Raw genomic sequence first — 22,402 nt, forward strand, 5'->3', positions numbered from 1 at the left:
GGGGTGCTCCAGCATCTCATTGTAGAGCTGGCTCAAGTTTGGCATCACCCCGGAACCAGCAAGAGACCCATCTCGTGGAACAGCACCCACCAGAGGCAGTAGCAGCCAGAGGGGAGTTCCGATGAGGAGCAGTGCAGTCCAGGGACCCCAGAAAACCCAGGAGAGCTCAGGCAGAGGATGGCAGTGCTGCACAGCTGCCACGGTGCCCTGATCCCCAAGTGCCTGGCACTAGGTAACACACGTGGGGCTCACAAGCATTTTCTAGCAAGCTTTACCTTCTCCCACCCCACCCCTGAGCCACCCCTGGGACATCAATTAAACCTTTCTCTTCCCATGGGCTGAAAGCATGAGCGCAATGGGGTGGTAGGGCTGCAGGAAAGCAGACATGTGTCTCCCCATTCCAAGGCAGTGCCCAACAGGATCTGGCACTGCCCGTGGGGAAAGAGAGGGCAGCAGCCAGGCTGGGGAAACCCCCCTGCCCACCCTGCTGGGGCAGCCCACCTGCATCCCAGCGGCAGCCGGCCGGGAAGGGGCGAGAAGGCGGCTGACAGCGAGATGGGACCGTGCCCAGATCCGCTCCGCGAGACACGAGGAAGGCGACAATGGCAGCGGCGCTCTGGTTAGTCACCGCCGGGAAGCGTGCCATGCTGGAGGCTGCTGGCAGGCCGGCAGTGTTTTCGGCCACCTGGTGTGCGTAGCTTTATTTTGATGATTTCAAGATTTCTCCAAGGAGGGGTGCAGCCAGGCAGCGGGAGCTGGTGGGAAGTGCAGAGGAAGGAACAGGAAGAAACTGCAGGGGCTTGTTGGAGACAGTCCCCAGGGTCCCTGGACGTGGGGCCAGGCTGCCCCATAAGGACAAGGCTCCAAGTGGGGCTGTGTGACTCAGGAGGCAGCTGCTGCAGGTGCTAAAACTGGGTGCCTGTCACCTGCTGGGGGTGCAACTGTCAAAGTGACACGTGTCCAGGAGGTTTGGACCAAAGGTCCCCGAGCTGGTGGGGACATGGAGTCCACCAGCCCCTTTCCTGGCACTGGGGGCGACCCTGCAGGGTTCACCCATCCCTGCCCAAACAACGGCTGGGAGGAGGCAGGGGAGGACACGGGAGCGGGGACACAGCAGATGCATTTCGTCACCCAGCCAAGGGGTGTGTGTGTGTGTTGGGGGAAGGGGTGGTTGGGTGTGTGGGTGCATTTATTGCCTCTTCCCGCCAACGCCGGCTCCCTGTGCACACACGGGCGGCAGGGACCCAAGGGCACAGCCCACAGCTCGCTGGACTTTTACCCTGCTGTGCAAACAGGCAGGCGCCAGATTAGGGTATCAGTTGGAATTTCATCCTGTCAACGGCACCCGCAGCCTCTCTGGGTAGGTGGCAGAGCATCTTCCCTCCAACGCGGCCTCTCACACGCCCATGGGCACCCCAGCGCAGTGAGTGAATTTGGGAGAAGCATGTTTCATCCCGCCCAGAACTCCGTTGCCCTTCAAGCTTCCCCCTTGAGCCAGTGCTTGCCAGTGATGTTGATGCCCAGGGCTGGGTTGTCACCACCCCATCCTCTGTCAGGGCAGGATCCCACCGGCTGGTTCCCATGTGGCAATGACGAAATTGGATGTCAAAGGCAGGCAAGGCCCAGCAACGGAGGAGGATGCATGTGGAGGAGCCAGCCCCTGGTGTGGGGACCATGCTGGAGTGTTCATGCAGAAGTGGATCCCAGTTGTTCCCGTTCAGCCCAACAATTTGGGCAGGTTGCCTATCCAGTCCCATCCCTTTTCCCATATGGCACTGGCTCCATTTCCTTTGCCTTGCCCATCCTGTTTTAGCTCCTGATGGCCCTCATCCCCTTGCAGGGGTGCAGGGAGGTGCGTGGTCCCATGCCACAGGCAGCCCAGATGCCGTGCCAGTGAACATGGGGTCACCAGGGTGCAGCAGTAGGTGCAGCTGCTGTTGCAAGATCAGCAAAAACCCCTCTGCTCTGTCCCTCTCTTTGCAATGCCACCTCATCCTGCCCCTGCTCCTCCATCTCCTCCACCCATGAGGACTTTATCCTGCATCAAGTGTCCCTCCACAGCCACCTGCCTTGCGTGGGCACCTCAGTACACATGTTCTCACCTCTTCCCAGGGAACACTTGGCATATTTTGGGGCTGGAGGAGCTGCTTTGGGAATGGATTTGAGAGCAGCCTCTTGCTCGGTGCCCTACAGGACCAGAGGGACACGGCTGGGAAGGAGAGAGGAGAGCGTTGGGCACTGATGCCAGCTGTCCCAGGCGCTATCTCACATCCTCATTCTCTGTTTACTCTTCTTGGACAAGGAGGATATTCATCCCATCAACAGCCATAAAACAAGATTAGAGGCCAGGAGACGCCAATGGGAGGTGGCCACATCGGTAAGCAGCTGGCCTTGTTCTTTGGCCTCTGCTAGCCCAAGCCCAGCCTCACCTTTTCCTCAACTGCCCTCAGTTTGCAGCCACCGTGTCGCCTGGCACGACCAGCCCTCTTGGTGCCAAAGGGATGGGATGTGGCTGTTCTGCGCACGGTGTGGGACGTGTCACCCCTGGCAATGCCCCTGTGGGATGGGCATGCTGCATGTTACAGGGGCAAGGCTGCCTCATCGAGACATCTGTGTGTGCACTTTTTGGTGGGGCTGGGCAGGACCCCTTGTCCCCAACCCTGGCTGTGCCCAGGGACATCGGCACCGGTGCGATCCTGGAGCGGGCATCCCTCCCCTGCTGCAGCACTGCAGGCTGGGAAGAGACAGCAACAGGATTGTGCAGGATTCCTGCTCGCTTTTATTTCCAGTGATGTCTAAAAAATAAAAAGGAAAACCAGTTCTGCCTTATATACACAAAAACTGAGCCAAAGTCCTGAGCCAATGCAAACACTCGTCTTCAACACCAAGTGCAGCTGGCAGTGGTGGCCAGGGCGGTGTCACTGGCCCCTGTGGGAGGGAGACCCAAATCCTACCAGAGCTGGAGCAGTGCTATGGGTGCAATGGGATGGCAGGGACCTTCTTGCAAAAGCTGCAGCCTGCCTGAGTACCTTGTTTTCTGGGCCAGGAGGGGCTGAGAGCAGTGTGAGGCTGGCGGTGGACAGAGTAGCTGAGGGATGCGATGCACGAGCGGTGTTGGGTACGATGAGAGGGCTCAGCCGGGCGCTTTGCGAGCAGCGGGGGACATGTCTGCTGCTCCGCTGTTCTGGAGCTCGGAGAAATGGCTCTGGTAACGGCCATGTGAGCTGCCACATGAGGCCTGTGCACCCTCATCCCTTTCTTGGTTTTGGGAAGCTGCAGCTCAGGACCACCCAGCGCAGCCCCAAGCAGGAGACGTGCACTCTCCCGTGTCCCAGCCATGCCCTGTTGGCCTTTGGGATTCGGAAACCCAGGCCAGTAGAGTGGTCAGGACTCAGCAGGGTGAAGGGACATTTCAACTGCAGATCCCCAGCAGGAAAAGAGGGGTATCAGGTACTGGCCTAGGACACACAGCAGGTGGTGCCGTGCATGGAGGAGGGGAGAGACAGGGAGAGAAAAACCTGAAGTCCTTCGGGTTTTGAAGAAAACAGGAAAAACCCACTCCTCTGTCTTTCTGGAAACCACTTGTCCATCACCCAACACCAGGGCACGTGCCAGCCCCTCCTCTGCCTGAGACAGCCCCTGCCTGTCCCTGCAGCAGCTCCTGGCACCCACGGTGGCTGCGCTCCCTTGGAGGAGAACACAAATCTCTCACGATATCGGTCGTTTTGGATGGCCTGGGGCGGGTTCTTGCACCCTGTCCTGAGGCTGAGGGTCCTGCCTGGCTCCCACAGCCCAGCTCACTCTGCCTTTGGCACCCCCTTCCCGGCACAGCAGATCCAGGAGACCAGCTCAGCAGAAATCTCTTTTGTCTTGAGTCCAGCTAGGTCTGTTTTCTAATTCAGTCTTGTTCAGATTACCCCCAAAAGAACCAGGCAGCAGGATCTCCAGGAGAACTGAAGGAAGTGTCCTATCGGCTCCACCTGAAGCACCATAGGCGAGCCATCCTCCACCACCACTCCCTTCCTTCTGCTGACATTAAGGACCTTGCTCTGGGTAGCAAATACCAGAGACCAGACCGGTGTGTGTTTCCTACAGGTGAGCAATACGACCTAACCTATGGTATTTACGCAGGGGAGAGCTCACCAGCCCCTTGGGAAGGTGCTGGTGCCACCTTGCCCAGCTTCACTGGCTGCTCCGTTGGTTCAGCCAGGGACCATCGTGTCTTTGGGAAGGGGCTGTCACTCTTCAGAGCACACGGACCGCCTGAGCTCTGCTGCATAGTGCTTATCTCTTGGTGTCTGTAGCTGGTAAAGGGGGCTAAGGCATGAACTCCTCCTTGATTGTCAGGGGAGATGAGGAGACGAGGTTTGGGGTGCTGCTGCTGCAGAGGCCTCCGATGGGTCCTGGCGTGCCGACAGCCGGCGGGGTAGGCGTGGTGGTGCTGGTGGGCTGGCTTTGCTGCTGCATCTTCTTCTTGTTCACCTTCCTCTCCTTCGCCCTCCGATTTTGAAACCAGATTTTCACCTGCAGAAAGACAAAGACAGTGACGGATGCAGCTGAGGATGACAACCCTTGGGGCAGGGAGAGCATCCTGGGGTTTGGAAGAGAAGGTGAAGACGTGGAGCAAGGTGAATCCACCTCTGCCTGCTTGGGCTGCAGCCCTTCCCCTCTCCAACCCCATCTCCACCTGGGACGTGGGTTTTCCTGGGACACCACAGCACTGACCTGCCGTTCGGTGAGCCCGAGGGCAGCGGCCAGCTCGGCCTTGCGGCGGATGGTGATGTAGCGGCTGTAGTGAAATTCCTTCTCCAGCTCCAGGCGCTGGTGGTCTGTGTAGACCACCCGGTACTTGTCTTTTGTCCTTGTCTTGCCTGTCAGAGAGAACAGAGGGAGTGAAAGGGGATGGAGAGGAGCGGTGGAGGGGTAGGAGCATCCCCAAGAGGATGGAGGAGCTATACAGGTGCTTGTGGAGATCTCAGGAGAAGCTGTGAGGGTCCTACTAGGAGAAGCTGTGAGGGTCCTACTACATTTAATGCACATCCTGGGTAGCATCAGGGTGTTTCTTCATGTTGGAGAGCACCTGGGCACTGCACATGGTTTAGAGCTAGATTTAGGTTATAGTTGGACTTGATGATCTTAAGGGTCTCTTTCCAACCGAAATGGTTCTGTGATTCTATGAAATTGCTTGGTGGAAAGAGCAAGAGGGATTCAGAGGCATCTTGAGAAGATGGACTAAGAGGAGCAGAGCTGCAAGCGCTGCGGTGGGCTGAGGAAAAGCTGCCTGAAAAATTACAGCCTGGGAGGACTGAGGGAAGCCCAGCTCTTTGCCACGAAGCCCAAACCCAAGGTGCAATCACTTGCAGGCACTCAGGTCAGGACAGGCGCAAGATGGAAAACCCAAGGATGACAGCATTTCTCTGTCACCAAGAGCGTTATTTTCCTCCTCGCCACACCAAGCTAAGATGAAGGGCAGCACTTATTCATTTGGGGCAGTCTTTAAAGATGCTCTGGAGAAAGCCCACATGGTGCCCAATCACTCTTGGGAACTGGCTCCATGGGCCAGCAGTGCTTGGCTGATGCCAGCCCAAATCTTGCCCTGGGTCCCCCCAGATCTGGACAGAACACAGGGCCATGGAGCCCCATATCTCCATGCACATGGATGCACATCCGATGGGACTGCAAATGTCACCTGCTGCTTTCTAGCCAAAAAATACAGTCACAAATAGCCCAGCAGACTTCTCCATTAGCTCCTTCGTCAATCTGCACACACACAGGGCGAGTGGTGGAGCAGGAGCCAGCGGCTTGAACTCTGCCTGCGCCGGGGGATGCGAGTGGCACTTCGAGGAAGGATGCTCATGCCTGGCAGTTTGCTGACAAGTCCCTGATGCTTTCCTCTGCAGAAGAGCCCACGGGTGGGGAATAAACACAGCTGTGAATATTTGCTTCTCCACCCGAAATAACAAATTCCTGTTCCAGGGCATAGGGACGGACGAAGTTGTGTGTTCAGCTGAGCAGCTACTGTCCTTCCGACTGGGAACACGACCATTTGTTTGCCTGGCAGACACATTTGTGCATCTTCTTAATTTCTGCTGCTGAGGGGCAGGAGCAAGCCCAGAACAGCTCTGTGGATTTCCCTGGGGCTGCCCTGGGTGTGCCAGCATGGGCAAGATACTGCCCATCACTGCCACAGAGATGCAGGGAGGTATTTCTAGTGACCCAGCAACCCATATACCCTTGCCTGCAGCATGATTCCCCTAGGAAACGGGATCTTTGTGTGACTGCCATCCTGTTCATCCATTCCCCCTAACAAGTCCTTGGCACATCTGTCAGTTTGAGCCGAATCTGATGGACATCTAGATATCTCAGCAATATTATTAAATTGTGACCATCCTGGTGGAAGCAGGAGTTTGGTTGGTGCAGAGCAAAACTGTGCTTCAGAGACTCCAGGGTGGACTCAACCCTAACCAGACAATAGAGGATTTCCACACAGCAAACCCCCAACCATCAGGCTGCAAATCTGTTTCTCAAACAACTCAATTTTATTTTTAAGGGTGTCTCTCCCCTGCTTCCCCATTGCAAGAAGACAGGGACTTTCCTAAGCCACCTCTGATGCTGAAGGGTAAATGTAAAAGAGCATTGGAGACAGGACAAACCCCGGCCATGGTACGCTGTGAGTGGGACAGGGGCTCCCTCAAGGTAATTTCCCTTGCCGCATCCTGTGGGATGCCAAAAGGCAGCTGTTTTTCTACTAAATAAGCAAGAGCTGGTAAAGGTGCAGCTGCTGCCGTTGGTCACTGAGCAAACCAGGTGCAGAAATGCATGAGTGTGTGTGTGTGCACCTCTGGGCGCATGTGGGAGCCGGGGTGGGCACAGGAGGGGTGGGACTTGACCCTAATGCTCCCAGGCACAAAAGCAGCAGCCCTGAAATTCAATTTAGTGCCTGATTTCCATGACTGTGTCACTCTCTGTGTCCTCCCCTCTTTGCTCCTGGCAGTAGGTGCTGACATGGGCTCAGCATGACACGAGCGAGGTGATGCCAGGGGCTGTACGGGATGGCCAAGGGTCCCAGCATGTTCCCCAACCAGCACTGAAGGTCTCCAGTGATCTGCAGGGGAGGGCAGACACAAGGGAACCGAAACCAAACCTACCAGGACCAGGGCTGGTTTTTTGCCACTGCCTGGTATTTGAGGGGTGTGATGAATTTGGTCATTGCTTTAGAGAGCAGGGAGCCCAGCGAATCCCTCCTTACCACCGCTGAGAGCAAACCTGCCTCTGGCCACATAGCGTGACTCTGCAGATAAAAGTGGGGTAAAAAAGGTAATTTGACTGAGTAAGATGTGTATGGCGATGGCTGCAGACACAAGGCTGAAGCACAGCATTCAGCTACGGCAGCGTTGCTGGGTGTTGGTCTCCTCTCTGGCACAGCGCGGGGCTGGAGCGGTGCCAGGGGCATCTGTCCCACGCGGGACACTCTCCCACGCTCTCCCCTCACTGTCCCATGGGACCTCTGCCCTTCCCAGGGGGTCACTGCCTCCTCTCGTCACCCTGCAGGCAAAGGGTTCATCAGCACAAGAAGGACTTGTGCATCCCAGCGCAGGAGGGACCCATGCGGAATCTGCAAACACAGCGATTCCCAGGGAGTTACAGAATAAACCAGAGGCACCGGCAGAGATTTATGCAGGGTTTAGCAGCTCCATGAGAAACCGGGCTCCCTCTGTCTCTGCTCCAGGCTCAGGGACTCCTACAAGTTCTTCTCTTTCTCATATTATTTTTTTTCTTTTTTGAAAGCAAAAACCTTTCTGAAGAGATAATGATTTTTAAATTATCTTATTTGTGATATTGCTATTTGAATACCACTGCTTGGAGAAAAAACAGCTGGAAAGCAAATGAACTGACAGATAAAGTAAAAAAAAAAAGTGAAAGAATAAAGAAATAAGGCGGTTTGTGAATACCACATATGCCACGAATTTCAGCAAGAATTATTATTTCCTGCTGCAGCTGTAAATAGATCCATCATGGCTTGTTCTTTGTTATTCCCTCTTCACCATTCATCCTTCATGAAGCCTCTGCTCTGCCTCAGGTCTGGCAGACACCAGCAAGCAGCTGCCATCTGAGCAGGGCATCAGTCTCTCACTGCCCACAATCAGGTAGCAGGGCCTCAAAGCAGAGGGCTCACCACCAAGCCAGATATGAAAAGTTATTTATCTCAAATAATTGCTGGTTTTGGTGATGTTTGCCGAATTCGGGAATGTATCGTGGGTGATTCACAAGGAAAAGAAAGGGATTCGCAAGAAATACTATTGACAATGAATAATTCGACTGCCTTGAATATGAATGCTGGGTTACACTTAGCTCTCTCCTGGAGACTTTTTATGGCTTTGTGAAAGGAAAGAGGAAATTTGGGATGAACCAGCCCAGTTCCTTATGGGAACCCCTCGTACCTATGGGGAAACCCTGGTGCTGCAGCGGGGAGCGCAACCAAGCAGAGGGATGGAAGAGGGATGGAGCTGCTCCTGCATTTCCAGTGAAGCCCTTCCGAGGTGGATGGGGCCGGGACAGCCCGGAGCTGCTGTGCGAATGGGGTGCACGGGGTGCAAAGGGGGTGCTGGTGATGCACAGCTGCTAGTCCCTCCCAGCCCTGCTATGCATTTAAAGTCCCTTCTGCTTGTCCCCAAAACACCAGGCAAAGGTACTGCTCGGGCAGGCAAAAGGAGCCATTCGTGGGGCAAGTGGGAATGGTTTCGGCTTTGGGATCAAGGCAGGGCCAATGGCTGCACGGGGAGAGGGTATCGTTACCGATGTTAATGTATAACCCTAATAGCACTCACCTGAGCCGTGATTAGATAAGGGAATAGCTTTAATGTGCTGTGCAAACCCCAAAGGACGCACTCCTGAGTGTGCACGCACACGCACCCACACACAGGAGAGGGGATGGGTCCTGACCCCCAGCCCAGATCTATTCTCTGCAGCAGCCCTGCCTGGGGACGGGGATGCTGGTGCTCCTGCCCTGGACCAGGTCCAGAGCCTGGCAGGGGAAGGGAAAATAAAACCAAATCCCTGTGCCCACCACCCCAGGCTCTGTGTCTTCATGGCCACGGCAGAGGCTGCCAGGGAGGGGGTAATTCACCCTCTCCAGCCCTGGCCTGCCCAAAGGATGGCTTTCAATAAGAAACTGCCCCAAACACCCTAACAGATAGGCTGTAGGGTGATAGGGTATTTCGAGGCTGGCATTGTGCAGCTTTATTCCCAAAGGGAATAGGGGAAGGTGGGAAGGGGTTGGTCCAAACCAGAGAGGAAAAAAGACTGTGGGGTGGCAGTGGCACCCTGGGAGGCGGTGGAAAGTAATGAAGGAACAAGAGCTAGCACTGTGTTTCGGAGCTTGTCTTTTCCCCAATTCCACAGAGCAACTCACACAGCCTGGTGTGTCCAGCACAGCTAAGAGGGGGTCAGGCTCCATCCCCATCCCTGAGACACAGCGGGAGCAGCATGGCTGCCAGCAGCGAGAAGCATAAACCTGCACGTTTTTCTAAAGGTCTCTATTTCACAGGTCAAAGCAGCTCCAAATTGCAGCAGCAGCTCCCTGGGAAGCCACTACGCAGCCATCAGGGCTCTGATCAGAGCAGCCAGGGTACAACAGCCCCAATGCACTCACCAGAGCCACCGAGATGAGAGCCCACTGCGGTGCCGGCTGTCGCGCCCCAGCTGCAGAGGTCCCCGAGGCCTGGGGACACAGGCACATTGCACATTGCTTTGCAGGGGAGGTGCTGGTGTGGGGAACAGAGGCTCGGCGGCTCTGCACGCCCTGCTGCACAGCGGCTCCTCGCATGACTGGCATGAAAAGTCTGGGCAACGTGCTCCCAGAGCCGCATGGCGTGGTCTCACCTTCCCGGTGATGCTCTGACTCCATTTCTACAACAACATCTGTCCGTACTGGGTGCCTGGTTCTACGCTAGATGGCTGCACTACAATATTTTAATGCTGGAAAACATCAGATGTGAAAGTCCCATCACCAGTGAGCACCAGGGAAAGAACTTGTCCACACTGGAATTAAAGTGCAGTGAGACAGGGTGCAAGGCTGTCCCCCACCCGGGGTGGGTGCTTCCTCTCCATGATAAAGCTGCTTCATTCTGAATGAGCAGCAACTACTTGCAAAGGGGATAAAATCCTCCCATCCCGGAAGGAATCAGTGCTTTATCAGGATTTGGCATTCCTCCCCAGGGAGAGCATCAAGGAAAACTTTCCCCACCCCCGGCATAGCTTCAGCAATGCTGCGCCTGGAGAAACTGAGGCACAGAAGCAGATGCAAACCAAAGTGGAGTCCCAGGGTCAGCACTGTGGGCTGTGATCACTGGTGGGACTCCTGCGTACCTTAACCCCCTGGTTCTCCTGCAGCTCCAGGGGGGAAACCCCCCACTGCAAAGAGAGGAGGGCTGTTGGCAGAGCGATGCCCCATGACAGAGACCCCAAGCCCAGGAGAGGGCTGGGCTCAGCTCCCAATGCCCAGGAGCCTCTAGGCTGGCTGGAGTCACCCCGTCTGGCAGCCAGATGTGCTCCAGCTGCTTCTGTGCAGAGGGGTCAATGCTCCCTCTGCCGAGCAGCCGCGTTGCGCAGAGGTGATGCTGACGCTTGGGACAGACAGCCCAGCTCATTTCACTGTCCCTAAACCTACTGGAAATGGGAATGCCAGAGTCTGCACTGACAGTGGCAGGGGCTGAGCCCCCCGAATCCCTCCTTTTTCCCCCCCTGCCCCACACTTGCGTGTTCCCTGCCTTTCCCTCCAGCTCCAGCAACCAATCCCAAAGCACCCAAGCTCCTCTATGGCCGACGAGGGGGGATAAACCTGAGCCCCCCATCCTCCCCGAGTGCTGGGAACCAGCAGATCAGGGTTTTCACAAGCCTTCCTCTTCCATGCATGCTTTAATATTGTCAGCTATTTTTCCTCTACTGCAGGAAGCAGAGGGGTGATGGATGGGATGACTGACGTGGGGCAAAGGACCAGAGCCATGTGGCTTCCTTCATCACCGCCAGTGAGAAACGAATCCCTCTGGAGGGCAATTCTTCCTGAAATCCCTGCCTGAGATCATTCCTCTGCCAAAGGGTGCCGGATTTAGACAACAGCCGGGTGTCAAAAACTGGTTGAGAGGAGCCACCCCTGCCACCCCCCGCCTCGTACATTTAATGTCTCTGTACTGTGGAGGGAGGGGATGCTGCATGAATCCTCACCCAACGGATCCTCCCAAGGCTTCCCCAGCTCTGCTCCAGGTTGCAGAAACAGGCATTTCAGAGCTGCGGGGCTGAAGGCAGGACTCGTTTGTGCCCCTCCGAGGAGCCCAACAACCCCCCTGCACCCAGGGTAGCTCCTTGCATGGCTATTCGCCCGACACTGACCCAACCTGGAGATTTCTTCCTGGTGCCAAAGACTTCAGAACAAATGGTGGTGCTCCTGTGGGCACCCACTAGCAATAAAACCTGATTCAGCTCATTACATCGTGCACTGTCTATGTTTCACTTACAAAACCACATCACTTGTCCTGATTGATTTTTTGTGTCCTGAACACAGAGGATTGAGCTCTGTGCTTCCAAAAAAGCCCCACAGCTTTGCTGTGTGTGTGGCTGGGGATTGCTTGCCTGGAGATTCACAGAATCACAGAGGGTTTGGGGCTGGAAGGGACCTCTGGAGATCATCCAGTCCAACCCACCTGCTAAAGCAGGGTCACCAGAGCAGGTCACACAGGATCATGTCCAGGTGGGTTTGAATGTCTCCAGAGAAGGAGACTCCACAACCTCTCTGGGCAGCCTGTTCCAGGGCTCTGGCACCTCAAAGGAAAGAAGTTTTTCCTCATATTCAGATGGAGCTTTCTGTGCTTCAGTCTGTGCCCATTGCCCCTCATCCTATTGTTGGGCACCACTGAAAAGAGTCTGGTCCCATCTTCTTGACACCCACCCTTGAGATATTTATAAACGTTGATGAGATCCCCTCTCAGCCTTCGCCAGGCTGAACAGACCCAGATCTTTCAGTCTCTCCTCATAAAGAAGATGCTTCAGAACCCTCATTATCTTTGTATGTTATGGGACTGGCAGAGCCAGGAGGCAGACGCTGGGGTTTGGTGCCTGGCACAGCCGTGCAGGACAGCCCGGCTGCTGGGAGGGGCAGAAACACGTGGGCAAAGAGCCGGATTTGGGGAGCGCAGACCGGTGTGCGGGAGCACGCACCGGCCCTGGCTGCGCTCCGTGCTGCCAGCACCGTGGGATGCTGCCGGCTCTGCACACACACCCACATATGTGGGGTGAAGGCAGCCCTCCTGCAAGCCTCCTCTTCCTCCCAGGAGGTGCAAACCTCAAGGGGATGAGGAGCAGGTTGCCGGTGGTTGCAGCGAGATGGTGGTTCCCCAACACAACCCCATGTTCTCGGACATGGAGCAACACAACAGGAGGTGCTTTAATCTCAGGGGCAGCAGCCTGAGGCTGGGCGTTGGGGCAAGCATTTCCCAGCCCTGCAGTGATTCAACCCTTTATTTTGGCAACTGGCAGGTTCCTTCAGTTGCTCCCATGGTTTTACGAGCACCGAGATGAGCGTCACCAGCCAGGCTCCCGTGCCAGGTCAAAGACCACAGCAGCAGGGGATGGTGAGGAGCGCTGGCGTGGCGAGTGGGCTGGAAACCGCCCGTTTCAGAGTGTCACCTTCACGCCAGCCCCGCGGCACTGAGCTTGGGTCCAGCTCATCTGGCTCTGCCACCTGGCTGGGTTTGGCTGGGCTGCAGCAGGAGGAGGAGGATGGTGAGGCGGTGGGGGGGCCGGCGGTGTACCAGGGATCCTCTCCCCCTTCGCAGCCCCATAGGGCTCAGCCTATCCTCACTGTGGGGCAGTGAGGGGGAAGGATCCAGCCCCTTATCCATCGATCACAAAGCTAACAGCACTGGCGTGGGCGTCCTTGAAGGGTTCCCTGTAGGAAACATCTGCCATTGGCCAGAGGTTTAAAGCGTTCCTCTGCTAATCCCGGGGTATTAGCCAGCCAAGCCCATCACGTAGGTACCGCCGGTGCTCCAGGAAAGCCCTTTTTGTTCAAGGAAAGTCAATTTTAGGAAAGTTTGAAAGGCCTGTACCTTGGCCAGCAGGCTAAGCGGTCAATAAATCCCAGCTGGGGCCAGGAGCAGGTTGTGGGTTAATAATTCAAGGGGAGAAGACTGATGAGCCCCAACACATACACACATGGAGTGACCTGGAGGAGCAAAACTTCTCACAGGGAGTGACTGTGTCCTGAAGAGGGGTCTCCCATGCAAGGACTGGCCAGGGAAATGCATTATTCTACAGCCACCACCATCATCCTGAAATATACTGTGCACAGCATGTGCCCTGCCCGTCCAGGGAAAACGTTTCTGTTTCACTAACGGGTTTTTACTCTTCCTTCCAGCTTTCATGTACCTCACTAGGGGTGAACAAGTAGAGCTGGAAAATCGAGCTGGAAATAGTGAAAACTGAGATGGAAAACTGCACATCCAGCAAATCACCGCATGCCCATGCTTGGAGCATCACTCTTTGCTCTCCATCACCCCACAACCTGCCCGGGCATCACGGGCACTGACACCACACAAAGCCTCGAGCACATTCCAAGGGATGCCCCAACGGGACTTTCACTTGCAATATTTAGCACTGCGGCCACGGCTCAATTAGTGACCTAAAAGCCAGACCCGAGGCAGTATCTGAGGATTTGCATAACTAACAAGCAGAGGGTGAATTTCAAAGTTCAGCCAGCCACTGTTTCGACTGCCTTCATGAGCTTTTTATAGAGCCAGGGTGCAATTCACAGGGAAGTTTGCAAATAATTGTGAATAAGGAGGAAGCATGAGGCTCTGACACGCTGCTTATGAAGATTTTATGAGCAGAAAAAGAGGTGACATCGGAGAGAGAAGTGAAGCCTGCGGACATCTTCCAGTTTGGTTCCCTTTAACCCCTGATTTCCAGCGACACTCTGGCGTCGCAGTCCTTTCTGCTGCAGGGTTATCTTGGCTCAGCTGGGTGAAGCACACACGTATTTAGCAACATATTTAAATCATCCCCCTATAAAGCCTGACTCTGCAGTGAGTCACTAGGAGATTTCTCAGTGATTTTTCTCAGGCTCTGGATCACATTTGCAGAAGCCCCAAACACATTCATATTCTCTGCATAACATTTTCTCTTACCACCACACAGCTCTTTCCCAAAAGCTTTCGAACTGCGGCCAAGAGCTGTTTATACAAGGCAAGACAGAAAGGGAACCTTAATTTACAACCCTTTGAAGCATTATGATTTATAGCATTCACAATGAAACTGTTGATATTTATAGCAAAAAAGTCCGTGTATTCATTTCCTATTCCCACTGCGGTGAGATAGGTAGTTAATCAATCAAGACTGATTAAAGTCCAGTTTATTGATTTCAATAAAACAATTCATCCCAGAATTTCACCCTTATCTATGTCAAAACCATCTCTGCCCCACTCCCTTTCAAGCTCAATGGAGAATGGAGAAAGGTTTCTTTTTTGTTTCTTTTTTTTTTTTTAAATTTAAAGGCAGCCATGGAAAACACAGGCTGCATCCCAGCATCTCTCAGCACATGGTCCCATGGCGGCCAAATCCTGCAGCCGCTTGGCACCAGCAGTGCTGGGCTTGGACCCGCCAGAGACACAAGGACAGGTCCTTAATCTGCAAGTGCCTTATAAAGGGACCTCGCTGGTCATCCAACCTGGGGAAGCACCATAAGAACGGGGCTTTCACCCCAACACCCATCCCTGCATCGCTGGGGCTGGGCTGGGGCAGCTCCTCGGCTGCATGCAAGGGGAACAAGGCTGATTTATTTGTCCCTTTGTATGTATTTAATCTAAGAGATACAAACTAAGCAACTAATGATATTTTTCCAGAATTCAATCAACTCAATTGTCATTTAACTCAATCAAAGGCCCTTTCAAGCCCCTGCTTTATCTCGGCCCCTCTGCTGGGTGTAAAACCATGCCCTTGATGCAGAGGAGAGGTGTGCTGTTGTCTTTCTCCCCTCATTAATTTTCCCTCCCACCTCTCTCCTCAGATGAAACTGAGACATTCGGACCTACAAAACCTGCAGAAGTGGCAGGGTCCCATCTGCATTGGGGGGCCTGCAGGATCACATCCCCTTTCCACTGCAGAGCAGAGCGAAGCCTCAGCCCCAGCACACCACCGGGTCCCCATCACTGAGTACAAGGGTAGGCATTTTTCCTAAATAGGTATATTCAGTGATTAAAATGGGTCAGGAAATACCAGCCTGCCTCTCCCCTCCTCTTTCCAGACTGAAGCTGTTTTTTTCCATTCGGTGGGACGTTCTGCCTGCTCCACCGCAGCCACTGGTCCTGCTGGGACAGCCCCCATCCCCATCCCCGCCACACGGATCCGGTGAACACGAGGAGCTATTTTCCATGCTGGAAGAGACCCCAGGCAGCTCTACACGAGCCCCTTTCACGAGGATCTTTGCACGGGGCTTGGCCAGTGGGGAGCCAGAAACAAGTCTAAAATTAAAGACACTTTGCAAACTAGGAGCCCTGGCCCCGATCCTGGGGATATGGGGCAGCAGTAACCAAAAGCAAACTCATCCCTGGGAGACGCCCAGAGCCACTCCAGTAGCGAGTTTGGCCCCAGCAGTGCTCTGCAGAGCTCATGGCCAGCACAGGAGAGGGAGCGGGGTGACGGGTCCAGGCAAGCCCAGCGGGCAGGGGGTCCTGCTGTGGGCAGGACGGGCCCGGGCTGGGCTGGCAGCAGCAATCGCAGCCTGGAGGGGAAGATGAAAGGGCGCGGGCAGGGCAGGACAAAGGGCCCCGCACCTCACCTCGCTGCCAAAGGAGCCGGCCACCATCTCCATGACAAAGCGAAGCTCTTGTCAATTTGGGCTGGCCCCAAGGGGGGAACTGCCCATAGCCTTTGAAGTGGGCAGCAGGGCCACCCCCGGCCAGTGTGGGCAAGGGGCTGGGGTCACCCAAACACTCTCCCCACCCCTAGGTCAGGAGTTCAGTGGGGACAGGACCCCGGGGACAAGGGGACAGGACTAGGGGGACAGCACGGCCACTCAGTGCCGAGGCCAGCGGTAGGCACAGGAGCGGGGACACCCACTCACGCAGTGCACAGCACCCACATGCTGTGTGCACGCACACGTGGCATGTCACACCCGGAGCACCCACATGCACCCTCCACGTGGCACAGTCCCCAGTCACACCACACGTTGCACACACATCGTACACACACACTGCACCTTGCACACACAGCACACATGCACACACTCACTGCACCTTGCACTGTTCTCAACACACACCACCTTGCACACACACAGTGAGCCTGCAGCATTCCCTGTATGCTCTCACTGACGGTCTATACGGCAAGCCCCATGCACACATGCTGCTTATGGCACCTTGCACACGCACGCAGAGCCTATAGCACCTTGTGTGTACACCTTGCAGACATACACATAGCACATGCAGCACCTTCTCTCCACATATATACATATGATACCTTCCCTGCACATGTATAGACATATGGTACCTTCCCTGCACACATATATGCACACACTACACATGCATGCAGCATAAGGCACCTTACACACGCATATTTCCATGCCCCATACATGGGCTCTCACATGCAGCTGCACACCAGCTCGCAGCCGCAGACCCACACGCTCCCCCGTGCACACACGAAACACCCCGTCACAACCCCCTCGGGGCTGGTGGGACCCTGGGACCCCAGGGGTCTCCAGCTCTGCCCATCCTATGTGGTGGTGGCAGGAGAGGGCAGGGCTGCAGGGATAGAGACTGGCCAGGGAAACCGAATTTCCAGCCATATAATCCCTGCTACTAGCAACGCCAGTCCCCTCCCTGCCCATCTCAGCCCCTGCCACCTCAGCAGTGGGATCTCCCTGCTCTTTGGGGTCCAGGGCCATGCCCAAGGCAGGCCAAGCATGCTGTCCCCTTGCCAGGAGAGCCACAGGAGCAGGACCCAGCCCCTCAGGTTGTGAAGCCCAGGGATCCTCTGCACAGAGGAAGGCGCAGGGGTGCGGTGTTGGGGGGTTTCCTTACCGCTGCTGCTGGTGCTGGGAATGCTGCGCCTCATCCACTCATACGGGGTGCGTCTCTGGGCATTAGGGGAGAGCTGGGGGACCGAGCTGCTGATGGGTGGAGGCAGGAGTCCAGAGCCCGGGGGCTGGATGGAGTTAAAATCTGGGGGGCTGAATCCAAACTGCCCCGGGCTGGCGGTGGAAGGCGCGGCGGCGGTGCCGTAGGAATGCCAGTCCTCCTTGGCAGGGGTGTAGGGAGAGCCCCAGGCGGCCGCCGGCTGCCCGTGGTGCGGGTCGTTGTTAATCCCTGGCACATGGTGGTAGCTGGCGAAGTCCGTGTACTGGGGTGGCCCCGGCACATAATTCTGGGTGTTGAGGTTGAGGCTGGGATGCCGGACAGGGCTGGGATACATGTTGGTGTCCTTATCCAAAAGATAACCTACATACATCTTCCCTGGCTGGCTCCGCGCACATGCTGCACCGCAGTGTCGCCGGCTGTGGGCCGGTTGGGTTTGGCGGGGAGGTGGCCGCCCCTCCTTCACCGCCGCTCACCTGGGCGCCTTGGGGAGCTGCGTCCCAGGGCCAGGCACCTCCCTGCCCACGGGCTTTTATTGGGCCCAACCTCTCGCAGCATTTGCATTGAAAGGCAGGTTTGCATTTCAAAGTGCAGGAACCCCAGCAGGGCGAGGGGGGTGAATTCAAACCTCCCATCCCAGCTGCAGGGTGGCTGAGGTGGTGGGTGACCTCGGGGAGCACCGAAGACCCCATGTCCCCTCTTCTGTCACCACCCCACAGCTGTCCCCATGCCACTGGCCATGGTCCCTTTGTAGCAGCTGGCTTTGGGGACATTAGGGCATCCAGGGTGTCACCCACCAGAATGCCCCGAGAGTGCCCACCCTGTCCCTGCAGCCATCCGTACCCCAGAAGCAGGATGCCTTGGGCTGAGCCCTTGTCATCTTTGGGCATGGGACAAGCTGGGCTGTGCCTGCCATCAGCCCTGTCCCCACGTTGGGGGACACCAAACCCTCGCTCCGCTGTGGTGCTTTCCCAGGCCCGGTGGCAGCATCCGCCTCATTCGGAAAAGAGGGGCTGGTGGGAAGAGGAGGCTCTAGGTCCCCCTAAATCTACTCCATCCGAGGCCAAACCCACCCCTCCAACCCCAGCAAAGCTCAGCCCAGCCCCAGAGAGTGGGATGGACAGACAGACAGAGCCAGCTGTGTGCAGGGGGAATGCTCCCACCCAACGGGGAGCCCCTGGGCTCCCACGTGGCTCCAAGGGGCTCATGACCCTGCAGCAAGAGGAGTTTCTCACCTCTTTTCCCTCTTAAAGAAGCGAAACCATCCCCATATGTTTTCTGATAGGGAAAACCAGGCAGAAACAGGACCCTGGTGCAGTGCCTCTGCCTGCAAGGTGGGAGGTGGCCACCAGCTAGAAACACCCCCCAGCAGAGATCGCACACTTGTCACCTGCCAGGACAGACACACCTCTGCTTTGGAGGGGGACAAGGGACCACAGGTCAGCTCTGTGTCATCCAGGACAGAAATCCCCATCATCTTCAGCCAAGAGCCTCCTCCCAGCCAACGTCCCCCTCCCCACTGGTGTCACACTCTGGCTGCACTGGCCACCACCACTTAGTCACAGTTATCCTTTGTAGTCTGGCTTTTTCTCCTCAAACCAAAGCACAGCTCTGCAGAGGCTCCAGGAGGGTGTTTTGTCACCTCCCCAAGGCCACCTCTGACCTTTTCTCCATATCAGCCCCTTCTCCTGCTGGAAACATGAGCAGGACAAGGACTGGTTGTTCCTTACCCTCCCAGGACAGAAACATCCTGGAATTTGACAATAAGAAACAGGAAAAAAAATAATACAGAGGAAACCAAAAAAAAAGAAAAAATTTTTTTTAAAAAAGAAAAAAAAAACAAATTTAGGATAAAAATAAGAGGAGAGAATAAAACAGGAGATTTTCAGAGCTTTTTCCTGGTATGAACCTGGGAAGTGTTTCCAGTGTCGAGTCGCTTCCCAGATTTGTGGGGTTACAAGGAAAATGGTAACAAAACCAGCAAAGCCTCCCTGAATCCAGGAGCTCAGTGCATTTGGTACATGACCATTTCTTGCTTTTCCCCTCCTGCAGCCGGTGGCAGATGTCCCCAGCATTAGCCGGTGGGTTGGGGACAGCACCCAGACACCGGTGCTCCCCAGGGCCCCGCTCGCTGCCACCCCAGCCCTCACTCCCCACGGCGCCCTGAGCAATCTCACATGTCTGGAGGGATCGGAGTGTCCCCAAGCCCCCGCAGCGCTGCTGTCATCTGTTTGCTCAAGGTGGACTTTGCAAAAGCCGGCTGTACCCATCTCACAGGCCAGGCTGCTGCCATTCCCACCCTGCAATCTCACATGCCATGCTGGAACCGTAACGGGGCAGCCACCCCAACCCCAGAGTTGTGGACCAGCAGCAGCTCTGCATCAGTCCTGGGCACCTCATGCCGTTGCTGCAGTCCAATTTCCAGATGAAAATATTGTATTGAAAATATTGTATATCATATATTGTATATCATTGGATACACTCATGCCACATCCACTCCCTTGCAAGGAGGTGGGAGTCAGGATGGGGTCGAAGAGGACAGTAACTGATAGGGGATCTGGCTTTCAAGATGGAAGCAGAATAAAATCCCAGCAATGGGAAATCACCCCCAGAGCTGACATCACCCCAAATTTGCCTCCAGAGACCTGGCACGACCAGAGGTACCATGAGAGGTGAGTGATTTGGCCATTCTCTCCTCCCTGTCCCGCCAGCATCCCCTGCCCCTCACCCAGCCTTGTCCCAGCTCCCTGCCTCGTGATAAAGGTGACCAATCCATCTGATGATGATCCCAGCTCATGCTCAGTGCAGATTGATGGATGCACCATATAACCCCATCTATCCTGGTTTTTTGCCAAGGTCTCAACACTGTCATGGCTTTGTTTAGACAAGAAAGCCAAGGCCATCCTCTTCCTACTCCTCCTCCTGCCAGCAAATTGACAGTGGCTCAGGGGGTGGGAAAAAAGAAAACAAGAAAATAAAATCTCCCCTGAGCAGACGGTGGGAGGTACAGAGGGATGCAGGTGGCCACTGGGTCCCACCCCAGGGACAGCTGCATTTCAGGGATAGGGGATGCTGGGATCATTCCTGCTGCTGGCTGTTTCCAGCTGGCAGCGATGGGCAGCCCTGGTCCCCTTTTCCCTTTTCCCAGCTGTCGGAGCCATGGCCAAGGGCTCAGGCAGCTGCTGGGGACTGGGGTCAGGGCTCAGCGGGCAGGACCCCACACCTGCATCCTCCCCGCAGCAGGTGAAGGGCTCGGTGTGGTGCAGCATCGTCAGGTGCCTCCTGACAGCCGTGCTGTGAGCTTCCCCCGCGTGGGACGACAGGGGCAGGGGAGACAGTTAGGCCATAAAGTTCCTCTGACTATAACTTTCTTCTTTTCCTTTTCTTTGGCCTGTTTATTGCTGGTGGGGATTACGGTTCACAAAGTTTATGCTGGGCTTCCCTTCATGTGCTCCCCAGGGAGCATCCCAGCTGCTAGACCAGGGCTGAAGGGTGCTGCTGGGGACACTCAGTGCCCCAGGATGCCACCCATACCAGGGTCTCATGAGTGAGCAGGTCAGGGGCTGCCAGAGCCCCCAGGCATCACCAGTTGGATAAGTGGAGGTGGCAGTACCCTCTCCATCCACCCCAGAAACCCCCAGCACCAAACGCAGCCTGGGGAGCTCCTTCTGGTCCTCCAGACCTGAGATTCCTGCTGGAAATGAGGTGGATGCAGCGGAGGGGGAGAGCAGCCAGGGTTCCCCAGCCGCTGCCTGGGGCTGGGCTCTGCTATCCATGATCGAGTGATGCCATCTCCTGGAAGCAGGAGGCTGGAGAAGGGAGGGCCGGGAGGTCCCCAGGGCCAGGCTTCAAGCAGCTATCAGAGATGGAGCAGATTTGCAGATGAGATCACCACCCCACCACCTCTTCCTCGCATGGGGAAGGCACTCACCCCAGGAAACCAAGTCCTGCCTTGTCTCCTGGCTCGCTCTGAGCCCCCACCATGGTTTTTTGACCTCATTAATGTTTATAAATATATAAAGGGTGGGTGTCACGAGGATGGAGCTAGGCTCTTCTCGGTGACAACCAACAGTAAGACAAGGGGTAATGGGTCCAAGCTGGAACACAAGAGGTTCCACTTAAATGTGAGAAGAAACTTCTTCTCAGTGAGGGTGACAGAACACTGGAACAGGCTGCCCAGGGGGGTTGTGGATTCTCCTTCTCTGGAGACATTCAAAACCCGCCTGGACGCCTTCCTGTGTAACCTCACCTAAGTTTTCCTGCTCTGGCAGGGGGATTGGACTAGATGATCTTTTGAGGTCCCTTCCAATCCCTAACATTCTGTGATTCTGTGATTCTGTGATTCAGCAGGACAGGGAGATGCCCACAAAGGGCTGAGTAGGTGCCTTCCCTCACTCCTCCTGCCCCACCACTTCCCTGGCAGCCGCATGGGCCCATGGCCACTCTGCTCGCCCCAGCCCCTGCTGCTCCCAAAGGCAAACCTGTGGCCTCAGACCAGCTCATCCCAGAGCTGCATGGACCCGTGCACACCCACCCAGCCAACATCTTCCTCCCATTCCCCAGCTTCTCCTGCCACTCTCCTGCTGCAGGAAGAAAGGGAAAGCAGAGCACACCTCCTCTGCATCATTCCTGCCATACGCCTTTGAAGCAACATCCCAGGGAGCAAGAGAGGGATGGGGCAAGCACAGCCACCCCACCGAATGCCCCGAAAGTATCCCCTCCTCTCTGGCAACCCTTTTGATGAAACCCTCTTGCAGAGGACAATGCCTTGCCCCTGTTCCATCAGCCCCACTGTAGACTCCCACATGCCCTGTGGCTTTTCCCAGGTGCTTCAACCACATCTCTGCTGGCACTTGTGTCCCTGTGCTGAGGAGGGCTCTGCAGAGCTGGTCCCCAGAGATGTGGGTGCTGGACCAGGATAGCCCAAATCGATGTGCTGCCGGCACTGTCGTACAGCCCCCCTCTCCCCTCCCCAGGGCTCTGTTTCACTCTGCGGGGTCTAGATCAGCTTTCCTGACAAAATGCAAATGCCACAAATGATGGGACTATCCTCAAGAGGGCACTGGGGACAGGGGCACACACTGGCGTCTCTTGTTGCCTCTTATTGCCTTCCAGCACCTGGGGGGCCCCTGCTCTCACTGGGTTGGTGATGCGATTCCCCCTGCACCGAGCTGGGTGCTCGCTGTGCAGCCGATGGGCCCTGAGCACGTCTTGCCTGACCCAGCCTGTGACAGGAGACATGGGGTCCCGAAGGTGGCTGGGGCCTGGCGGGAGCATCCTGG

At 55.8% G+C, this 22,402-nt stretch overlaps 1 protein-coding gene across 1 annotated transcript; it reads right to left on the reverse strand.

Annotated features, from left to right (window-relative positions):
- Positions 1-4,317: 4,317 nt before the first annotated feature.
- On the reverse strand, positions 4,318-17,493 carry CDX1 (caudal type homeobox 1). Its single transcript, XM_065644341.1, has 3 exons — positions 17,067-17,493; positions 4,726-4,871; positions 4,318-4,524 (listed from the first exon to the last, which is right to left on the reverse strand). Exons 1-3 carry the CDS (start codon positions 17,491-17,493, stop codon positions 4,318-4,320), a joined length of 780 nt encoding a protein of 259 aa, XP_065500413.1.
- Positions 17,494-22,402: the final 4,909 nt, after the last annotated feature.

The sequence above is a fragment of the Caloenas nicobarica genome, chromosome 13 (genome assembly GCF_036013445.1).
Source record: "Caloenas nicobarica isolate bCalNic1 chromosome 13, bCalNic1.hap1, whole genome shotgun sequence".
NCBI classification, from domain to species: Eukaryota; Metazoa; Chordata; class Aves; order Columbiformes; family Columbidae; genus Caloenas; species Caloenas nicobarica.